At 48.6% G+C, this 20,173-nt stretch overlaps 1 protein-coding gene across 1 annotated transcript in view; it reads left to right on the forward strand.

Moving 5' to 3' along the window:
• Positions 1–4,786: 4,786 nt before the first annotated feature.
• The window catches only part of LOC311128122 (seizure 6-like protein), a 34,758-nt gene continuing 19,371 nt past the window's right edge, over positions 4,787–20,173 (forward strand). Inside the window, exon 1 of the mRNA XM_084160098.1 lies at positions 4,787–5,015. Within this exon, the coding sequence (XP_084016224.1) occupies positions 4,922–5,015 (94 nt within the window). The 5' untranslated portion in view covers positions 4,787–4,921. The remainder of the gene's footprint in view (positions 5,016–20,173) is intronic.

A 20,173-nucleotide genomic window follows, 5' to 3' on the forward strand; every position in this document is an offset into this window, starting at 1 on the left:
AACCCCAACACTTTCTATCTGTCTAAACCCCAACACATTCTGTCAATCTAAACCCCAACACGTTCTATCTATCTAAACCCCAACACTTTCTGTCAATCTAAACCCCAACAATTTCTATCTTTCTAAACCCCAACACTTTCTGTCTCTATATCTAAACCCCAACACTTTCTATCTGTCTAAACCCCAACACTTTCTATCTATCTAAACCCAAACACTTTCTATCAATCTAAACCCCAACACTTTCTATCTATCTTAACCCAAACACTTTCTATCTATCTAAACCCAAACACTTTCTATCAATCTAAACCCCAACACTTTCTATCAATCTAAACCCCAACACATTCTATCTATCTAAACCCCAACACTTTTTATCTCTCTATCTAAACACCAAAACTGTCTATCTATCTAAACCCCAACACTTTATTTATCTAAACCCCAACACATTATATGTATCTAAACCCCAACACTTTCTATCTCTCTATCTAAACACCAAAACTGTCTATCTATCTAAACCCCAACACTTTATATTTATCTAAACCCCAACACATTATATGTATCTAAACCCCAACACTTTCTATCTATCTAAACCCCAACAATTTCTGTCAATCTATAAATCCCAACACATTCTATCTATCTAAACCTCAACACTTTCTATCTAAACCCCAACACTTTCTATTTATCTAAACCCCAACACATTCTGTCAACCTAAACCCCAACACGTTCTATCTGTCTAAACCTCAACACTTTCTATCTAAACCCCAACACTTCTCTATTTATCTCTGTATCTAAACCTCAATACTTTCTATCTATCTAAATCCCAACATGAACGCGTCCAACAGCAGGCGACTATGATACAGACTCTCGGCACAGCCATGGAGCGTGTGTTGAACACCATGGAGCGATGGGAGAGAAGGGGTTTTCCTACACCTCCTCCAACTATACAGCAACCCACACCGCTGTCCACCCCTTCGTCACCTGGGTCCAGTGGGATTCGGCTCTCGCTCCCGAGGGCATATGACGGTACAGCTGCCGGGTGCCAGGGTTTTCTGCTCCAGGTAGTGCTCTACCTAGCTACCATCCACCCGGCTCCCTCGGGATACGAGAGTGTGTCCGCCCTCATCTCCTGTCTGTCGGGGAGAGCGCTCAAGTGGGCCAACGCCGAATGGGGAGGAATAGACGCGGCGTCGGTGTGCTATGAAGATTTCACCCGCCGCTTCCGGGCGGTATTCGATCATCCACCGGAGGGGAGAGCGGCGGGGGAACGTCTGTTCCACCTCAGACAGGGGAAGAGGAGCGCACAGGACTTCGCACTGGACTTCAGGACCCTGGCTGCCAGCGCGGGATGGAATGAGAGGGCCCAAATTGACCACTACCGATGCAGCCTACGGGAGGACGTTCGTTGGGAGCTGGCCTGCAGGGACACAACCCTTAACCTGGACCAGCTGGTGGATATGTCGATAAGGCTGGATAACCTGTTGGTGACCAGCGGACGTCCGGATCAGGGTCCGTTCATTCCATCCCCCAGCACCTCCGACCCTACACCGATGGAGCTCGAAGGTGCTGCTCTCAGGGAGACCGGAAGGGGGGCCTCCTGTCCGCGTCAGGGGTGGAGATGGAGATTGACCGCATTTCGGCCGTGCGTAATTGGCCGACTCCAACCACGGTGAAGGAGGTGCAGTGATTCTTAGGGTTTGCCAACTACTACCGGAGGTTTATCCGGGGCTTTGGTCAGGTAGCGGCTCCCATTACCTCCTTGCTGAAGGGGGACCGGTGCGACTGCAGTGGTCAGCTGAGGCAGACAGGGCTTTTGGTCACCTGAAGGACCTGTTTACCTCGGCTCCAGTGCTGGCTCATCCGGATCCCTCCTTGGCATTCACAGTGGAGGTGGACGCGTCCAAGGCTGGGATAGGATCTGTACTGTCTCAGCGCTCAGGTACGCCACCAAAGCTCCACCCCTGTGCTTTCTTTTCGAAGAAGCTCAGCCCGGCGGAGCGCAACTATGATGTGGGGGACCGGGAGCTGTTAGCTGTGGTTAAGGCTCTGAAACCATGGAGGCATTGGCTTGAGGGGGCTAAACACCCATTCCTCATTTTGACTGACCACCGCAATCTGGAGTACATCCGGGCAGCGAGGAGACTGAACCCTCGCCAGGCAAGGTGGGCCATGTTTTTCACCCGTTTTGTGTTCACCCTTTCTTACAGACCAGGTTCCCAGAACGCTAAGGCAGACGCACTGTCCCGACTGTATGACACAGAGGAGAGGTCTATGGAGCCCACTCCCATACTTCTGGCTTCGTGTCTGGTGGCACCGGTGGTGTGGGAGGTTGACGCGGACATCGAGCGGGCGTTACATACAGAGCCCACTCCCCCCCCAGTGTCCAGAGGGTCGTATGTACGTGCCGTTGGATGTCCGTGATCGATTGATCTATTTGGCTCACACGTCACCCTCCTCTGGTCATCCTGGCATCGGTCGGACAGTGCACTGTCTTAGTGGGAAGTACTGGTGGCCCACTTTAGCTAAGTTGTGTGCGCCCAGTGTAAGGCACCTAGACACCTGTCCAGAGGGAAATTACAAACCCTACCCGTTCCACAACGGCCGTGGTCCCACCTATCGGTGGATTTCATTACGGACCTTCCCCCGTCACAAGGGAACACCACGATCCTGGTCATTGTGGATCGGTTTTCTAAGTCCTGCCGTCTCATTCCTCTGCCCGGTCTCCCTACGGCCCTACAGACTGTGGAGGCCCTATTTACACACGTCTTCCGGCACTACGGGGTACCTGAAGATATAGTGTCTGATCAGGGTTCCCAGTTCACCTCAAGGGTCTGGAGGGCGTTCATGGAACGTCTGGGGGTCTCGGTCAGCCTGACCTCAGGGTTTCACCCCGAGAGAAATGGGCAGGTGGAAAGAGTAAACCAGGATGTGGGTAGGTTTCTAGGTCCTATTGCCAGGACTGGCCGGGGGAGTGGTCGATTTTCATCCCCTGGGCAGAGATGGCCCAAAACTCACTCAGCCACTCCTCCACTAACCTTTCTCCATTCCAGTGTGTATTAGGTTATCAGCCGGTCCTGGCACCTTGGCATCAGAGCCAGATCGAGGCACCTGCGGTGGATGAATGGTTTTGGCGCTCGGAGGAGACCTGGAACGCTGCCCATGTACGCCTGCAACGAGCCATCAGGCAAAACTGTCTATCTATCTAAACCCCAACACTTTCTGTCAATCTAAACCCCAACACTTTCTATCTATCTAAACCCCAAAAACTCTCTTTCTAGTTCTCTCTCTATTCATTCTCTCTCTTTCCTTTTAAACAGTGTAATATAGAGATACTTTCTGTCTTCACCTTCTTTTCTGTGTTCCTCTGCTCCTCTTTTGCATTCTGTCATTTCAGATGTACAACAGCGCATCGCCATGGATACGGGCATTTGCTGCATGAATGCAGAGGGGTCAAGCACTGTTGGCACACACACACACACAATGTGTATCCACAATCAGCGGTCTCCGGCAGCAGTTTTAATTCCTAATTATTGACAAAGCCAGGCACTAACGTGGGCTGTTGGTAGATTAAACCCCTGTGATGTATGAAAAGTCCTTACTTTAAACTCAAGTTAACTTTTTGTAATTTTAGTGCAAAAATGGTTTTTAGCTTGATTAATTGCATTGTTCAAACTACACCGAAAACATCCAAAATACATAATCTATACAGCTAAAAACAACAATGCGATGGCAAAACAAGTTGACATCGAGGTTAAAGAAAGTGTGCTTTATCAATTTACCTGATTTTGCTTACCTTTACTTTGGACAAAATCAAGAAATCAATATTCTTGTCATGTATTTTTGTATAAAAAATCTTAAAGGTGCACTATGCAGAAATCTGTGGATTTCATGGTTGCTAAAATTCTAATAGTTCGCCTAATTTCAGTTTATGTGCAAAACAAGCAAGGATAGTGTAGAGAATCATTGTACCATCTAAACCGCTGTGAAATATATTTTCCATAACCCAAAATATTGTATTTGCAGCTGTTTGAAGTTGGTGTACAAAACCGAAAGTAAAAGATACAAAAAGGAAATTGAAGAACAGGAAGCATAGAAATAGTGCACATAGAACAGATCTGCTGCTTCTTAGACTTGCTTTCAATGCGAATGAAAGATCTATAACTCACATTTCTAGGTGAATTTGGTCGGGGCCCAAAAAGTTACATATTGCAGTTTGAAATGAAAACTAAATCTGAGCAAATTATGAATTTGCAATTCATTGGATTAATCACAGCAAATTCTGCTATTAACTTGATTAAATTTTTTGTCATTTGACCTCCCTAATGAAAAGACAATAAATGAATATTTTCACTGAATATTTGAAGCTTTCTCCAAATGTTATGGCAGCTTTTTGAAGAATTTGAAGCCAGGACATATCTTTAAATGTAGACTGTTGGACTATTGATCTGTCATTACAGGCTTTTAACTTCAGGTGTGTGTGTGTGTGTGTGTGTGTGTGTGTGTGTGTGTGTGTGTGTGTGTGTGTGTGTGTGTGTGTGTGTGTGTGTGTGTGTGTGTGTGTGCGTGCGTGCGTGTGAATGGGAGTGTGTGTTTGAGAAAGAGAGAGCGGCATGCAGATTGGTACTGAGAGGGAGGAGAGAGAGATCAGGGCAGAAGAGGCAGAAGAGACCTGGCATATTGCGGGGTTCAGGCGAGAGAAGGCATGACATACGGACCGCAGAGAAACCACCACCAGCATCACACTGATCCTCACAGTGCGCTTTGAGGAGAAAAACAAGCGGCGCGTCACATCTAGAAGATCGCTGCTGCGCGAACACAACTGTCGCGGTACAGATCGAACGTCGACCACCACCCAACTATTCTCCTCGTGCATTTATCGTTAGCAGTTCTCTCTGGACGGACCGGCTCTGCCTGGCTGTGTGGAGCCATGCCACCATGCCGTTACCGAATCGGTGCCCTGACAGCGCTGCTCTGTCTCTGTGTCGGTATGATTTGGACCGGCGTCGCGGCAGAAACACATGGTAACGATGCTGAGTTTAACTTTCTGACCGGTGTGTGTGTGTGTGTGCGCGCGCGCGCGCGTCTTTGCCCTAAGCGCCCAACCCATTGGGCTAAATTGATTTGTATGAGATTCCCCCTGGCTCCTATCCAGCATGAATGACTATCACAACTTTGCTTTGTCTGTTTGTCTATTCTGCTGGTGAAGGCTAAATAGCGTAAGCTACAGGAATAGGACCATTCGCCTTTTCCAATTAGAATCATGATACGAATCTTAAATGTAGGCCTAGTAGGCTAGTATAATTAATATTTTAGCACTTTAAATTACATTGGACATATAATGTGCTTAGATGGTTAGGCTAGAGGAGCTAGACCATACGGTCTATGAGCTAGACCTAGGCTACTGTTGTTCTGGTGCTGATGATAGAGCTTGTTGTTACAGGCTGTGGAATAGCCTACATTACAACGTGACGTGTGGGAGAGAGACGGGCACAAAGAACACAACACACAGGACAATTTCCCTAGCCAATCGTTGTTTTGGATTCTGCCTATGACTTTATGAATATTTCTGTTTGTCGAAAGAATGTTGTGTTCATGCGCGTGCGTGTGTTGTGTGTGACAAAGCTTATAAAACATGCACTGATTTGTTTGGTTGCAGCATCATGATCTGCGCCTCGACAAAGGGTCCCTGTGTGTGTGTGTGTGTGTGTGTGTGTGTGTGTGTGTGTGTGTGTGTGTCAGACGGGCTACAGGCTATCTATGACCCTCCACAATCCTGCTGCTAACTGAATGTCAGACAGAAAGACAGGACCGTTTCTCTGCTGTTGATGTTCTCTATTTAATCAACATGGTATTTTTCTCTCTCTCTTGCTCTCTCTCACTCTCTTTCTCTCAGTTCATGGGCTACAATAATACATTATTATGTGTTTTGCCTTCAGAGGGGCTGTTAGGTATTCCTCCTCATGTGCTGATAGGCTCTGTGTTCTGTAGCCTATAGCTGATCTGTTTTCTAGTCATATCACAGACTCCCACTGACTGGGCTGCCATGGAACTGGCTCAAATATGTTAATTGTATCACCACGCTGCTGTGTGTGTGTGTGTGTGTCTCTGTGTGTGTGCAAGCTGTTTCTGAGAAATTAGCTCTGTCCTCGTGCACGCACAGATATTTGATCGGAAGTATATTGTGTGTTGTTATTAGATTGACCTTGTTACGCTGGTTGACCGTGTCTGTAACGGGCTAGGACACAGAGGTCTGGTCTCTCTGTGACCGCTGGACTTTACAGGGTAAAGAGAACTCGCGGGAGGAGGTTAGATCGAAGCTGGCACGTTATTCTCTAGCCAGCCCTTCATTCCTCTCCTCTCATCTACTTCTCTCTCCTCTCCTCTTCTCTCTCTACTCTTCTCCTGGCATTACATTCGCTCCCACAATTTCTGTCCTCTTTTCCTCCTTCCCCTTTCCTGTCACCCTCTTCTCTTCTCTCTTCTCCCTCCTCTGTTCTCTCTCCTCTCCCCTCTATTATCATCTCCTGTCCTCTACCCTCCTCATCTCTTCTCCCCCTTTTCTTTCTCCCCTCTCTCATGCTCCCCATTCCCCTGTCTCTCCCTTCCTCCCCTCTCGTACTCTCCTCTCCCCTCTCTCATGCTCCCCTCTCCCCTCTCTCCTCCCCTCTCTCCTCCCATCTCCCCTCTCCCCTCTACCCTCTCTCCTCCCCTCTCCCCTCTCTCCTCTCTCTTCTGTCCCCTCTCCCCTCTCTCCTCTTCCCTCTTCTCCCCCCTCTCATACTCCCCTCTCTCCTCCCCTCTCCCCTCTTCTCTCTCCTCTCCCCTCTCTCCTCTTCTCTCCCCTCTCTCCTCTCTCCTCTCCCCTCTCCCATTTCCCCTCTCTCCTCTCTCCTCTCCCCTCTCTCCTCTTATCTCCCCTATCACCTCTCTCCTCTTTCCTCTCCTCGCTCCCCTCTCCTCTTATCTCCCCTATCCCCTCTCTCCTCTTCTCTTCCCCTCTCTCCTCTCTTCTCTCCCCTCTCTCCTCTTCTCTCTCCTCTGTTCTCTTCTCTGTAAAACTCACTCATCCGTAATTCATCTTTCTCTTCTCATCAGATCACCTCTTATTTTCTCCTCACCACTTTCTCTAGTTCCCCAGAGGCCCTCCCTGGTATAACATTGAAAACAGTGTGTGTTCAGGATTATCAGTTCTGGCTGACTCTGTGGTTGTAGGGATGCTGCTGACACTATTCCACAATAGAAGCAATTAACTGCAGCTTAACTGTGTGGCTGAGCTGCTCTGAACCCAGCCCAATCCGTGCGCGGTGTGATTGAACTGTCAGGAGTTTTGTGTTGGGCTGTCTCTTCCGCTGTTCTTTCCTTGCTGCTGTTGTTGTCCTGACTAAGTGTCTGTGCCTTGATGTTTCCACAGCTTTAGCCCAGCCTCTACTAGGGTCGGGATGATGACAGAACAGAAGTTTGTATTAGGATAATAACAGTGACATTACTAGTCCCACTGCTCCATATCTGACTGTGTGGATTACACATCCTAGGACTCACACTCACAACCACACTCTCCTCTCCATGGCATGGGTTTAAAACCAGTAACTTTAGTTTATTTACTAAATATTTTCTTAAAACTGCATTGTTGGTTAAGGGCTTGTAAGTAAGCATTTGTTTTGATTTGATGCTATGGCTTGTCTAGATGTTTAAAAGGACCAGAATGGGCAAAACCTACCCTAAGCTATTTTAGCCGTTAAAGTTAGGGGTCAGTGGTTAGAAGCACATTTGTGCACAGTATAAGGTGCAGTAAGCCCATTCTAGCTGGGCCTAGTTCAATACTAACTGTCACTATAAGGCTGATGGCTGTGAGCTGAGTTTGTGGTTCTAGTTGATTGGCATGATCAGGATAGTTTCCAGCCAAGTGTTTTATACAGCTAATATTTCATCTTCTCTTTGCTTCATCCCTCATCACCATCATCTGAATGGTCCCATCGTCTGTCTACCCTTCATTACAGAGTCCCATTGAAGAGCCTGCCTGGTCCTGTTCCAGAGACTGTGTGTGTGTGTGTGTGTTTGTTCGCGTGTGTGATGATAAGAGAAGGTAGCAGCAATACTCAGAGCGACGCCGATAGCTACGTCTGTCTAACATTATGTTAAATAAACATAATTTTGTCTTGTTCACTTCTCAAACGCGTCCCTTCGCTGGGCTACGGAAAAGAGAACAGCTCCCAGAGTGTGAATGTAGCAATGTTCCACAGTGTCAAAGAACAATGTGGCAACTACACTAACGCTCTGAAAAAATCTAAACTGAAATGTTTCTATAGAACTCAGATTCCATCTAATCTGTGTATGGATATGACTGTTATTGTGGGATTGTTCTACTTCTCGACATCCATCATCTCAAAAATGGTTTGGTTGAAAAGCCCATCATGACTGTAAGACAGTTAAATCAATCCATCCTGCTGGAACTATCCCGCTGGCTCTTTGTTGTTGCGCTCCAGTTTTCAGCTATCAACTCATCTGGCCTTTGGAACACAGAAGGTCTGATTGGAACATAGCTGTTGGGAGTTTTAGAAAGTGTGCTTGTGAGTATGGAAGAGAGGAAGAGAGGAGAGACAAGATGAGACGAGACGAAACGACTGAGTGGAGGAGAGGGAGAGGGAGAGGGAGAGAAGAGAGGAGAGAGGAGAGGAGAGGGAGAGAGGAGAGGAGAGAGGAGAGGAGAGGGAGAGATGGCCACTGTTGCCTCTCCATGCTCTGTGGGGGAGTAGGTCCTGGTAGCTGTTAGGCACTTGGTGACTAAGGCATTTGTTAAAGGGTCTATACAAACAAGATGTTATTGATCATTGACGTATTGTATTCTCACAGTTATGCCTGCTGTAAGGTTCATCACACACGTACATACACACACACACAGCTATATTGTATGCTCAAAAAATAAGTACAAAATAAAATTCTCAAAAAGATACGTGTCCAAATTATTGGCACCCCTAAAGATTCTTATAAATTAAATCAAACAAAATTAAATCTGCATCAACATTCTACTTTTTTAAATTAATCTAAGTTTACGGAACTGTATTGTGGCATTCCATGGCTTCCTGTTTTACTGGGGTATAAAAATGTGGTAACGTGTGCAGAATCCCTTTGTCATCCATCCAGCCAGGTCACCCATGGTACAAGTCAGTATTTGACGACCATTCATGTCTGAGGATGTGGGGAGATGACGTAGAAACCAGCCACTAGGGGCAACAATGAGCACTGTTACCTTCAAGTAGGTTTCGGTTTTGCTAGGGTGTTGTGGATGGGGATGATGGAGGGGCATCTGCCTCTAATTCCAAGGGTTGCAAGTTCGAATCCAGTGATAGAAAGTTGTTTTTCAGCCTATCCCAAACCTTAACCCTTACCTTAACCATTCTGAGTTCATGCCTTACCTTAAGATTTCAGAGTTAATGCCTAAACTTAACCCTAACCTTAACATTTCAGAGATAAGGCCTAAAGTTAACCTTAAACACTTCAAAATTATATTTGACTTTTGAGAAACGTGGATGAACGTCTAATTTTGATGTGAGACTGTGAGAGCTAGTTGCGTCCATCACCATGGGGAAAGGCAAAGAACCCATGCATGAAAAGAGACAAATGGTTGTTGACTTTCGTAAGTCAGGCAATGGGTACAAAAAAATGACTGAAATACCAAATATACCACTTACCACAATTAAGAAGTTTAAAACCATTGGAACAGGGGTAAACTTGCCCGGTAGAGGATGCATGTGTATCTTGTCCCCACGCACAGTGAGGAAGATGGTTTGGAAGCAAAGAAAAGTCCAAGGGCCACAGTTGGATAATTACAGAACTTGGTCGCATCTTGGGGTCACCAAGTCTACAAATCTACAATTAGACGCCACATCCATGCCAATAGGCTATTTGGAAGGGTTGCCATGAAAAAATACTTTATTGAGAACAACCAACAACCAATAGAGCTCTTTGGCCACACACACCAGTGGTGGGTTTGGCTTCGAAAGAAGGATGCATATGCAGAAAATAACCTCATACCTATGGTGGTGGATCTGTGATGTTATGGGGCTGTTTTGCTTCCACTGGTCCTGGGGCCCTTGTTAAGATCAATGACATCATGAACTCTACCAAGTACCAGGACATTTTAGCTAAAAACCTTGTTGACTCTGCCAGGAGGCTGAAGCTTGACCGCAAGTGGATCTTCCAGCAAGACAATTACCCCAAGCACACATAAAATCTACAAATAAATTGTTAATTGACCACAAAATCAACATTCTGCAATGGCCATCTCAGTCTCCGGACTTAGTTGAACCCAACTGAAAACCTGTGGTTTGAATTGAAGAGGGCAGTCCATGAGCGCAGACCGAAGGATATCAAGGATCTGGAAAGATTCTGTATGCAGGAATGGTCTAAGGTCCCTCCCAATGTGTTCTCCAATCTCATAAAACATTATAGAAAAAGGCTAAGTGCTGTTATCCTCGCAAGGGGAGGGTGTATAAAGTATTGAAAACGGGTGCCAATAATTTTTACATTTACCTTTTTTAAAGATTTTTATTTATTACTTGTTAAAAAAAAAAAAATCTCTGAGTAATTGTATCAGTATAAAATAATGTAATTTTCCAATGTTTTAAGTATACAATATAGCTCAGTATTTGTATTATTTATTTTATACAGTCTTCTTTGCTCATCTTTATCAAGGGTGGCAATCATTTTGGAGGTGACCGTAGATCACACACACAAACAGTCTCTTCTCTCCTATCTCTGAAACCTGAGCTCCCAGCTGGATCGAACTGACGGGAAGAAGACTGACTAACGTTGATGACATCACCCATTAGGTTGACTCATATTGATGACATAACCTATTAGGAGCATACCTGATATGACCAGAGATGGTTTGGATGCTGTCATCATTCTTGGTATCAGAACTAGTGATGGTGAAGTAGTTGGATTGCAGCAGACGTGGGAAAGTAGAGGAGAGAATGATGAAGTGATGAGGAATGTATGGCTGTAGTGATGGTATAGGAGAGAATGATGAAGTGATGAGGAATGTATGGCTGTAGTGATGGTATAGGAGAGAATGAAGAGGAGGAGGGAAGCAGAGGAGTGAATTATAGGGTCATCATCAGACACATACTGCCATACAAACCATATAGTGAAAGAGAGAGAAGAGAAGTGAGAGAGCGGAGGAGTGAATGATGAGCCATAAATGACCATGGTGATATTGAAAGAAACGGTTATGATTCACTGAGGTCTGCTAATTGGCTCCATTATACACTGGTTTAGTTAAGGTCCCTCTGTGTGTTTTTATGTGTGTGTAAACTCAACTCACACTCCTGCCTGCCTCCAGATACCAGTAGAGTAAAGGTTTGAGATTGAGGGAGAGAAGGAATTAAAGGAGGAGATCGAGAGGAATATGGAGGTGTGGGGGCAGAAGGAGAGAGAGAGAGAGAGTGATGGGGGAGGTGTGGGGGCAGAAGGAGAGAGAGAGAGTGATGGGGGAGGTGTGGGGGGAGAAGGAGGGAGAGAGTGATGGGGAGGTGTGGGGGCAGAAGGAGAGAGAGAGAGTGATGGGGAGGTGTGGGGGCAGAAGGAGAGAGAGAGTGATGGGGGAGATGTGGGGGCAGAAGGAGGGTAAGAGAGTGATGGGAGGGGTGGGGGCAGAAGGAGGGTGAGAGAGTGATGGGGGAGGTGTGGGGGAGAAGGAGGGAGAGAGAGTGATGGGGAGGTGTGGGGGCAGAAGGCGGGAGAGAGAGTGATGGGGGAGGTGTGGGGCAGAAGGAGAGAGAGAGAGTGATGGGGGAGGTGTGGGGGCAGAAGGAGAGAGAGAGTGATGGGGGAGGTGTGGGGGGAGAAGGAGGGAGAGAGAGTGATGGGGGAGGTGTGGGGCTGAAGGAGGGAGAGAGAGTGATGGGGGAGGTGTGGGGGCAGAAGGAGGGTGAGAGAGTGATGGGGTAGGTGTGGGGGCAGAAGGAGGGTGAGAGAGTGATTGGGAAGTGTTGGGGGAGAAGGACGGAGAGAGTGATGGGGGAGGTGTGGGGGCAGAAGGAGAGAGAGAGAGTGATGGGGAGGTGTGGGGGGAGAAGGAGGGAAAGAGTGATAGGGGAGGTGTGGGGGAAGAAGGAGGGAGAGAGAGAGAGTGATGGGGGAGGTGTGGGGCTGAAGGAGGGAGAGAGAGAGATGGGGGAGGTGTGGGGGCAGAAGGAGAGAGAGAGTGATGGGGGAGGTGTGGGGGCAGAAGGAGGGAGAGAGTGATGGTGGAGGTGTGGGGGCAGAAGGAGAGAGAGAGAGTGATGGGGGAGGTGTAGGGGCAGAAGGAGAGAGAGAGAGTGATGGGGGAGGTGAAGGGGAAGAAGGAGGGAGAGAGTGATGGGGAGGTGTGGGAGGAGAAGGAGGCAGAGAGAGTGATGGGTAGGGTGTGGGGGCAGAAGGAGGGATAGAGTGATGGGGGAGGTGTGGGGGCAGAAGGAGGGAGAGCGAGTGATGGGGGAGGTGTGGGGGCAGAAGGAGGGTGAGAGAGTGATGGGGGAGGTGTGGGGGCAGAAGGAGGGTGAGAGAGTGATTGGGGAGGTGGAGGGGGAGAAGGAGGGAGAGAGAGTGATGGGGGAGGTGTGGGGGCAGAAGGAGGGAGAAAGTGATGGGGAGGTGTGGGGGGAGAAGGAGGGGGAGAGAGAGTGATGGGGGAGGTGTGGGGGCAGAAGGAGAGAGAGAGTGATGGGGGAGGTGTGGGGGCAGAAGGAGAGAGAGAGAGTGATGGGGGAGGTGTGGGGGCAGAAGGAGAGGGAGAGAGTTATGGGGGAGGTGTGGGGGCAGAAGGATAGAGAGAGTGATGTGGGAGGTGTGGGGGGAGAAGGAGGGAGAGAGAGAGTGATGGGGGAGGTGTGGGGGCAGAAGGAGGGAGAGCGAGTGATGGGGGAGGTGTGGGGGCAGAAGGAGGGTGAGAGAGTGATGGGGGAGGTGTGGGGGCAGAAGGAGGGTGAGAGAGTGATTGGGGAGGTGGAGGGGGAGAAGGAGGGAGAGAGAGTGATGGGGGAGGTGTGGGGGCAGAAGGAGGGAGAAAGTGATGGGGAGGTGTGGGGGGAGAAGGAGGGGGAGAGAGAGTGATGGGGGAGGTGTGGGGGCAGAAGGAGAGAGAGAGTGATGGGGGAGGTGTGGGGGCAGAAGGAGAGAGAGAGAGTGATGGGGGAGGTGTGGGGGCAGAAGGAGAGGGAGAGAGTTATGGGGGAGGTGTGGGGGCAGAAGGATAGAGAGAGTGATGTGGGAGGTGTGGGGGGAGAAGGAGGGAGAGAGAGAGTGATGGGGGAGGTGTGGGGGCAGAAGGAGAGAGAGAGTTATGGGGGAGGTGTGGGGGCAGAAGGAGAGAGAGAGTGATGGGGGAGGTGTGGGGGGAGAAGGAGGGAGAGAGAGTGATGGGGGAGGTGTAGGGGCAGAAGGAGGGAGAGAGAGTGATGTGGGAGGTGTGGGGCAGAAGGGGAGAGAGAGAGAGTTATGGGGGAGGTGTGGGTGCAGAAGGAGAGAGAGAGTGATGGGGAGGTGTGGGGGGAGAAGGAGGGAGAGAGAGAGAGTGATGGGGGAGGTGTGGGGGCAGAAGGAGTGAGAGAGTGATGGGGGAGGTGTGGGGGGAGAAGGAGGGAGAGAGAGTGATGGGGGAGGTGTGGGGCTGAAGGAGGGAGAGAGAGTGATGGGGAGGTGTGGGGGCAGAAGGAGGGTGAGAGAGTGATGGGGTAGGTGTGGGGGCAGAAGGAGGGTGAGAGAGTGATTGGGAGGTGTGGGGGGAGAAGGACGGAGAGAGTGATGGGGGAGGTGTGGGGGAGAAGGAGGGAGGGAGAGTGATGGGGGAGGTGTGGGGGGAGAAGGAGGGAGAGAGTGATAGGGGAGGTGTGGGGGGAGAAGGAGGGAGAGAGAGTGATGGGGGAGGTGTGGGGCTGAAGGAGGGAGAGAGAGTGATGTGGGAGGTGTGGGGGCAGAAGGAGAGAGAGAGTGATGGGGGAGGTGTGGGGGCAGAAGGAGGGAGAGAGTGATGGTGGAGGTGTGGGGGCAGAAGGAGAGAGAGAGAGTGATGGGGGAGGTGTGGGGGCAGAAGGAGAGAGAGAGTGATGGGGGAGGTGAGGGGGAAGAAGGAGGGAGAGAGAGTGATGGGGAGGTGTGGGAGGAGAAGGAGGGAGAGAGAGTGATGGGGAAGGTGTGGGGGCAGAAGGAGGGAGAGAGTGATGGGGGAGGTGTGGGGGCAGAAGGAGGGAGAGAGAGTGATGGGGGAGGTGTGGGGGCAGAAGGAGGGAGAGAGAGTGATGGGGAGGTGTGGGGGCAGAAGGAGGGTGAGAGAGTGATGGGGGAGGTGGAGGGGGAGAAGGAGGGAGAGAGAGTGATGGGGGAGGTGTGGGGGCAGAAGGAGGGAGAGAGTGATGGGGAGGTGTGGGGGAGAAGGAGGGGGAGAGAGTGATGGGGAGGTGTGGGGGCAGAAGGAGAGGGAGAGAGTTATGGAGGAGGTGTGGGGGCAGAAGGATAGAGAGAGTGATGGGGGAGGTGTGGGGGAAGAAGAAGGGAGAGAGAGTGATGTGGGAGGTGTGGGGGCAGAAGGAGAGAGAGAGTTATGGGGGAGGTGTGGAGGCAGAAGGAGAGAGAGAGTGATGGGGGAGGTGTGGGGGGAGAAGGAGGGAGAGAGAGTGATGGGGGAGGTGTAGGGGCAGAAGGAGGGAGAGAGAGTGATGTGGGAGGTGTGGGGGCAGAAGGAGAGAGAGAGAGTGATTGGGAGGTGTGGGGCAGAAGGGGAGAGAGAGAGAGTTATGGGGGAGGTGTGGGTGCAGAAGGAGAGAGAGAGTGATGGGGGAGGTGTGGGGGGAGAAGGAGGGAGAGAGAGTGATGGGGGAGGTGTGGGGGCAGAAGGAGAGAGAGAGTGATGGGGGAGGTGTGGGGGTAGAAGGAGGGAGAGAGTGATGGGGGAGGTGTGGGGGGAGAAGGAGGGAGAGTAGTGAAGGGGCATTGTCAGAAGTAACAGACAGCTTCTCTCTAGGGACAGAAAGCCATGCACTGTTTTCACTGCTCTTAACACACACACATGTACACAGGGCTCACATGTACAGTACATGGGCTTCTTCCAGCCTAAAGCTGAGCAGGAAAACATGAATAAAAGAACAGATAGAGGTTTCTCTTCACTGGACACATTCATTGTGAATGGAGAGATGGAATGGAGGCAAGGAAGAGAGGAGAAGGAGAAAAGGAGGAAGAATGCTTTTAGCAAGTACCTGAGGGTTTCCATGGGGATTGCATGTAAACATGGAGAATGTTAATAAACATTAAAGCTGCAATATGTAACTTTCTGTGCGACCAGACCAAGTTTGCATAGAAATAGATCTATATGCTTCCTGTTCTTAAGTTTAGTTTCTGTGTCTTTTACTTTTGGTGTTGTAAACCAGCTTCAAACAGCTGAAAGTACAATATTTTTGGTTATGGAAAATATGTTTTACAACGTTTTAGATGGTACAATGATTCTCTACACTGTACTTGCTTGTTTTGTCACATAAACTAAAATTAGGCAAACTGTTAGAATTTTTGCAACAGGAAATGGCAGAGCGATTTCTGCATAGTGCATCTTTAAGAATGAAATGTCAGGACGGCAGCGAGGATGGAGGGAAGGATTTTACTCCAACAGGGCCTAATGTATGTGTCCTGCAGTGTAACCGACTGGATTTGAACCCAGGTCGTCTGTTCACCTCATAAATGTGTTACCCATGCTCAACTACAACCTAGGCATCAGCTTGGGGAGCTAACACAAGTCTTCAGGTCTCAGACAAGGTTACTCCTCCCATGGGTTTTACTGAATCTTCTCTGTTAGAAATGGTTGAGTTGGGAGGCAGTGGGATGCAGTAGGCCAACACAAATTATGATGAAAAGTGCTTATTAGTCATTTGCTAATAATGCTTATTAATAACTTATGTGTTGCCCTTGAGATACATAGTTACACAACACTCTGTATAGAGAGAGAGAGAGAGAGAGAGAGAGAGAGAGAGAGAGAGAGAGAGAGAGAGAGAGAGAGAGAAGAGAGAGAGGAGAGAGAGAGAGAGAGAGAGAGAGAGAGAGAGAGAGAGAGAGGAGAGAGAGAGAGAGAGAGACCCACAGATGATGCTGTCTGTTCATCTGCATTGGTCATGCCTGGGTGGTATAGCACCTGCCTCTGACCTCACACACAGTCCAGCTGGGACTTTAAATCAGTCCACCAACCAAAGATTTCCTAAACTCGGTCCTGGGGCCCCTCCTGGGTGCACGTTTTGGTTTTTGCCCTAACACTACACAGCTGTTTCAAATAATCAAAGCTTGATGATGAGTTGGTTATTTAAATCAGCTGTGTAGTGCTAGGGCAAAAACCTAAACGTGCACCTGGGGGCCAGGACCGAGTTTGGGAAACCCTGTAACCGACCCATAGCCTGACTCAAACACCCAGTTACAGATAGCATCGACCGGTGTGTGCGTGTTTGTGTGTTATCAGCTCACAGAGGAAATCATTAGGTCAGCTGTGCGTTCTCTCTGGAGGGCCTGACGGCCAGACACAAGCCAACACACAACTCAGCTTATCAGCTCCCAGCTCAATCAGCATCAGCCTATCAGCTCGATCAGCATCAGCCTATCAGCGCCCAGCTCGATCAGCATCAACCTATTAGCTCCCAGCTCTCTGTTGATTCACCCAATCAGGCTTCCAGCCTTAGAGAAACACTGAATTTGGTGCGTTCATTTTAGGGCGGGGATTCAATCCGATCTCACTTTGTCAGCTATGCGCCTTTTAAAGGTAATTTCTGATTGAGCCAACATACTATGCAGCGTTTACCATCAACGCAGTCTCAGCGAACGCAGTAACATTGCCTTTAAAAGCCGCAGACAAAGCGCGATCGGACTGAATCCCAGCCTAGGTCACCAGGGGTCCTAAAGTGCAAACTCAACCCACTGCCTCCCAACTCAACCATTTGTGCGTGTGTGTATGTGTGTGTGCGTGCGCGCATAGCTGCGGTTATGAGAGAGCGTCTCCATGGTGTGTTGTCGTGGTAGCTAAGGAATGTTTTTTCATAGTGAGTGTGTGTGTGTGTGTGTGTGTATGTGCGTGCGTGATTAGCTGCGGTTATGAGAGCGTCTCCATGGTGTGTTGTCGTGGTAGCTAAGGAATGTTTTTTCATAGTTACAGTGGATGCCATGTTGCCAGTTTGGGGTCTGAAGATGTGTTCAGCGTAGCCAATCAGATCTCACAACAACATCAATAAAAACAGACTAACAGATTAGTCGCTCTCACACACACACACATACATACACACACACACACACATACACACACACACACACACAGCCTCCTGTGTATTCTCTTTCAGTTTAGTCGCTCAAGACTTGCCCTATAACCTTGGATGTCTTTATTGTTCCCACACATCAAATGGTAATGAATACCCTCTATAGACATCTCTCTCTCTCTCTCTCTCTCTCTCTCTCTCTCTCTCTCTCTCTCTCTCTCTCTCTCTCTCTCTCTCTCTCTCTCTCTCTCTCTCTCTCTCTCTCTCTCTCTCTCTCCTCTCTCTCTCTCTCTCTCTCTCTCTCTCTCTCCCCCCCCCCCTCCACACACACACACACACACACTTGTCCTTCCTCTCCTCCACTCTCCTGCAGTGAGATGTTTGGCACTGTTAATGAGTCAGCACATAGTCACACAGGCTCTCACTCACAGCACGGTGCTAAATACGTTGCTAATGGGGTGATGTGATGAACACTGCATCAGGAACATGATAATGTGGTACTCAGCTCCACAAGGGTGTGTGGGTGTGTGTGTGTGAGACAGAGAGAGTAGAGAGAGGGAGAGATTGATAGGGAGGGAGAGAGAGGAGCCCACAGATGATGCCGTCTGTTCATCCGCGTTGGTCATGCCTGGGTGGTATAGCATCAGCCTGACACCACACACACACACACACACACACACACACACACACGGTCCAGCAGGGACTTTGTGCCTGGAACCCTGAACAAGGGCATGAGGACGGTGTGAGTCAAGAACCGAAGGGTTTTTGAACTGAAAGCTTATGAACTGAAAGCTTTAGAACCGAGTGTGTGTTTTGTAGTTGAGTGTGTGTGTTTAAATCAGTGTATCTGAGAGGGAGTTTGCTGTATCTGATTATCTTCTCTGGGGTCATCGCTGATTGGTCGATTTGATGACTGCTCTACTTTCCTTTAAATCAGTCCACCAGCCGACCCACAGCCTGACTCATACACCCAGTTACATATAGCATCGACCGGTGTGTGTGAGTGTATCAGCCTGACGGCCAGAAACAAGCCAGCACACAACTCATTATCAGCCTATCAGCCCAGCTCGATCAGCATCAGCCTATCAGCCCCCATCTCTCAGCTGATTTACCCAAGAAGGCTTACAGCCTTTGAGCAACCTTTAATCCGATCGCACTTTGTCTGCTATGCGCCTTTTAAAGGTAATTTCCGACTGAGCCGACATACTATGCAGCGTTTCTCGTGAATGCGGTCTTCGCGAATGAGGGAACATTGCCTTTAAAAGCTGCATTGCAGACAAAGCCCGATTGGACTGAATCCTGGCCTAGGTCACCAGTGATCGGGTATGCACTATGCAGCGTCTGTACATTTATGTTGAGACCATGACGCCCTAAGGTTCAAACTCGACCCACCCGGTTCAGCGGGCGAGCTAAAGCACCCATCCACCTCATTCCAAAGACCTATCTGGTTAAAAGGCTTATTCCTGCACCCAGCCTTAGTTCAAGCTGACCAGCATGTGTGTGTGTGTGTGTGTGTTTGTGTGTGTGTGTGTGTGTGTGTGTGTGTGTGTGCATGCTTAGCTGCGGTTATGAGAGTGCGTCTCCATGGTGTGTTGTCGTGGTAGCTAAGGAATGCTTTTTCATAGTTACAGTGGGTGGCAGGTTGCCAGTTTGGGGTCTGAAGATGTGTTCAGCGTAGCCAATCAGATCTCACAACAACACCAATAAAAACAGACTAACAATATAGTCAGCTGTCTACTGCTTTCTCTGCCAGTTTAGTTGCTCACAAACACACACACACACACACACACACACACACACATACACACACACACACACAGCCTCCTGTGTATTCTCTTTCAGTTTAGTCGCTCAAGACTTGCCCTATAACCTTGGATGTCTTTATTGTTCCCACACATCAAATGGTAATGAATACCCTCTATAGACATCTCTCTCTCTCTCCCTCCTCCTTGATTGTGAAGGACACATTCAACATGTCGAATCGTAGGTATTGTGCCTAGAGGTACAGAATATGCCTCTGTTGACTGGAAATGTTATTTTGGTGAAACCGAATAGTTTAGATTTGGTTGATCAAGGACGTCAGGCTACGGAAACTTCTGCAAAGTGCCGTCTGTAAACAATGGCTCGTTTCGAGACGAAGCAAGGTGTTCCTGTGCTGAGGCTTTGGATCCAGATGGTGGTGGTTCGGTCTGACCCACTTCTAGACTAGCATATGTGATGGGTAGAGAGAGACAAAGTAAATGTACTCAGTGTACACTATAGTCACACATTTACAATATAACTCCCCCAATGGATTTACTCCTATACAATACACAGAGCTCAGCTGAGGAAATGAAATGTAATGTACAAAAGCATTTAGTGTTCAACCAACAAGGAATAAAAAATATATTTGTACCAGATCAGGCACACCTGTTGTTGTGTGTCTTCCACATCTCCTCCTGTTTATCTGTAAAGAGGAAATCAGCCAGGCATGTGTTTGAGTTGGTGGCTGATGAAGGTTTGATGGATGGAGTTGACACTCTCTGCAGCCACAACAGACACTATTAAAGGGGCAATCAGCAGTTGCTACATACATTTTTGGACTTAAAAATGTATGTTATGTACCCATTGATTCTTGAAGAATATAACTTATTAATGCCTCATGAGCGTAGTTTCCCATCTTAGTACCCCATCAGAACCCAAAATGTAAGCTTGTTTTACTCCAACGTTTGTAAACAAAGAAAATATAATCAAACACTATATAGTCCCAAAACATGGTTAAAACTATCATTTTCATATCATTGATGGTCAGGCATTGCATCCATAGCTCTGTCTATGAATTCAAGAGTGGTTCCATTTCTCCAGCTCCATCCCTCAGCTTTTTACCGAACCAGGGGCGGGGAGTCTGCTTTGTTCTTGTGTCTACTGCTGATTGCCGCTTT

This window comes from Coregonus lavaretus (genome assembly GCF_964263955.1).
Source record: "Coregonus lavaretus genome assembly, chromosome: 4".
Classification (NCBI taxonomy): Eukaryota; Metazoa; Chordata; class Actinopteri; order Salmoniformes; family Salmonidae; genus Coregonus; species Coregonus lavaretus.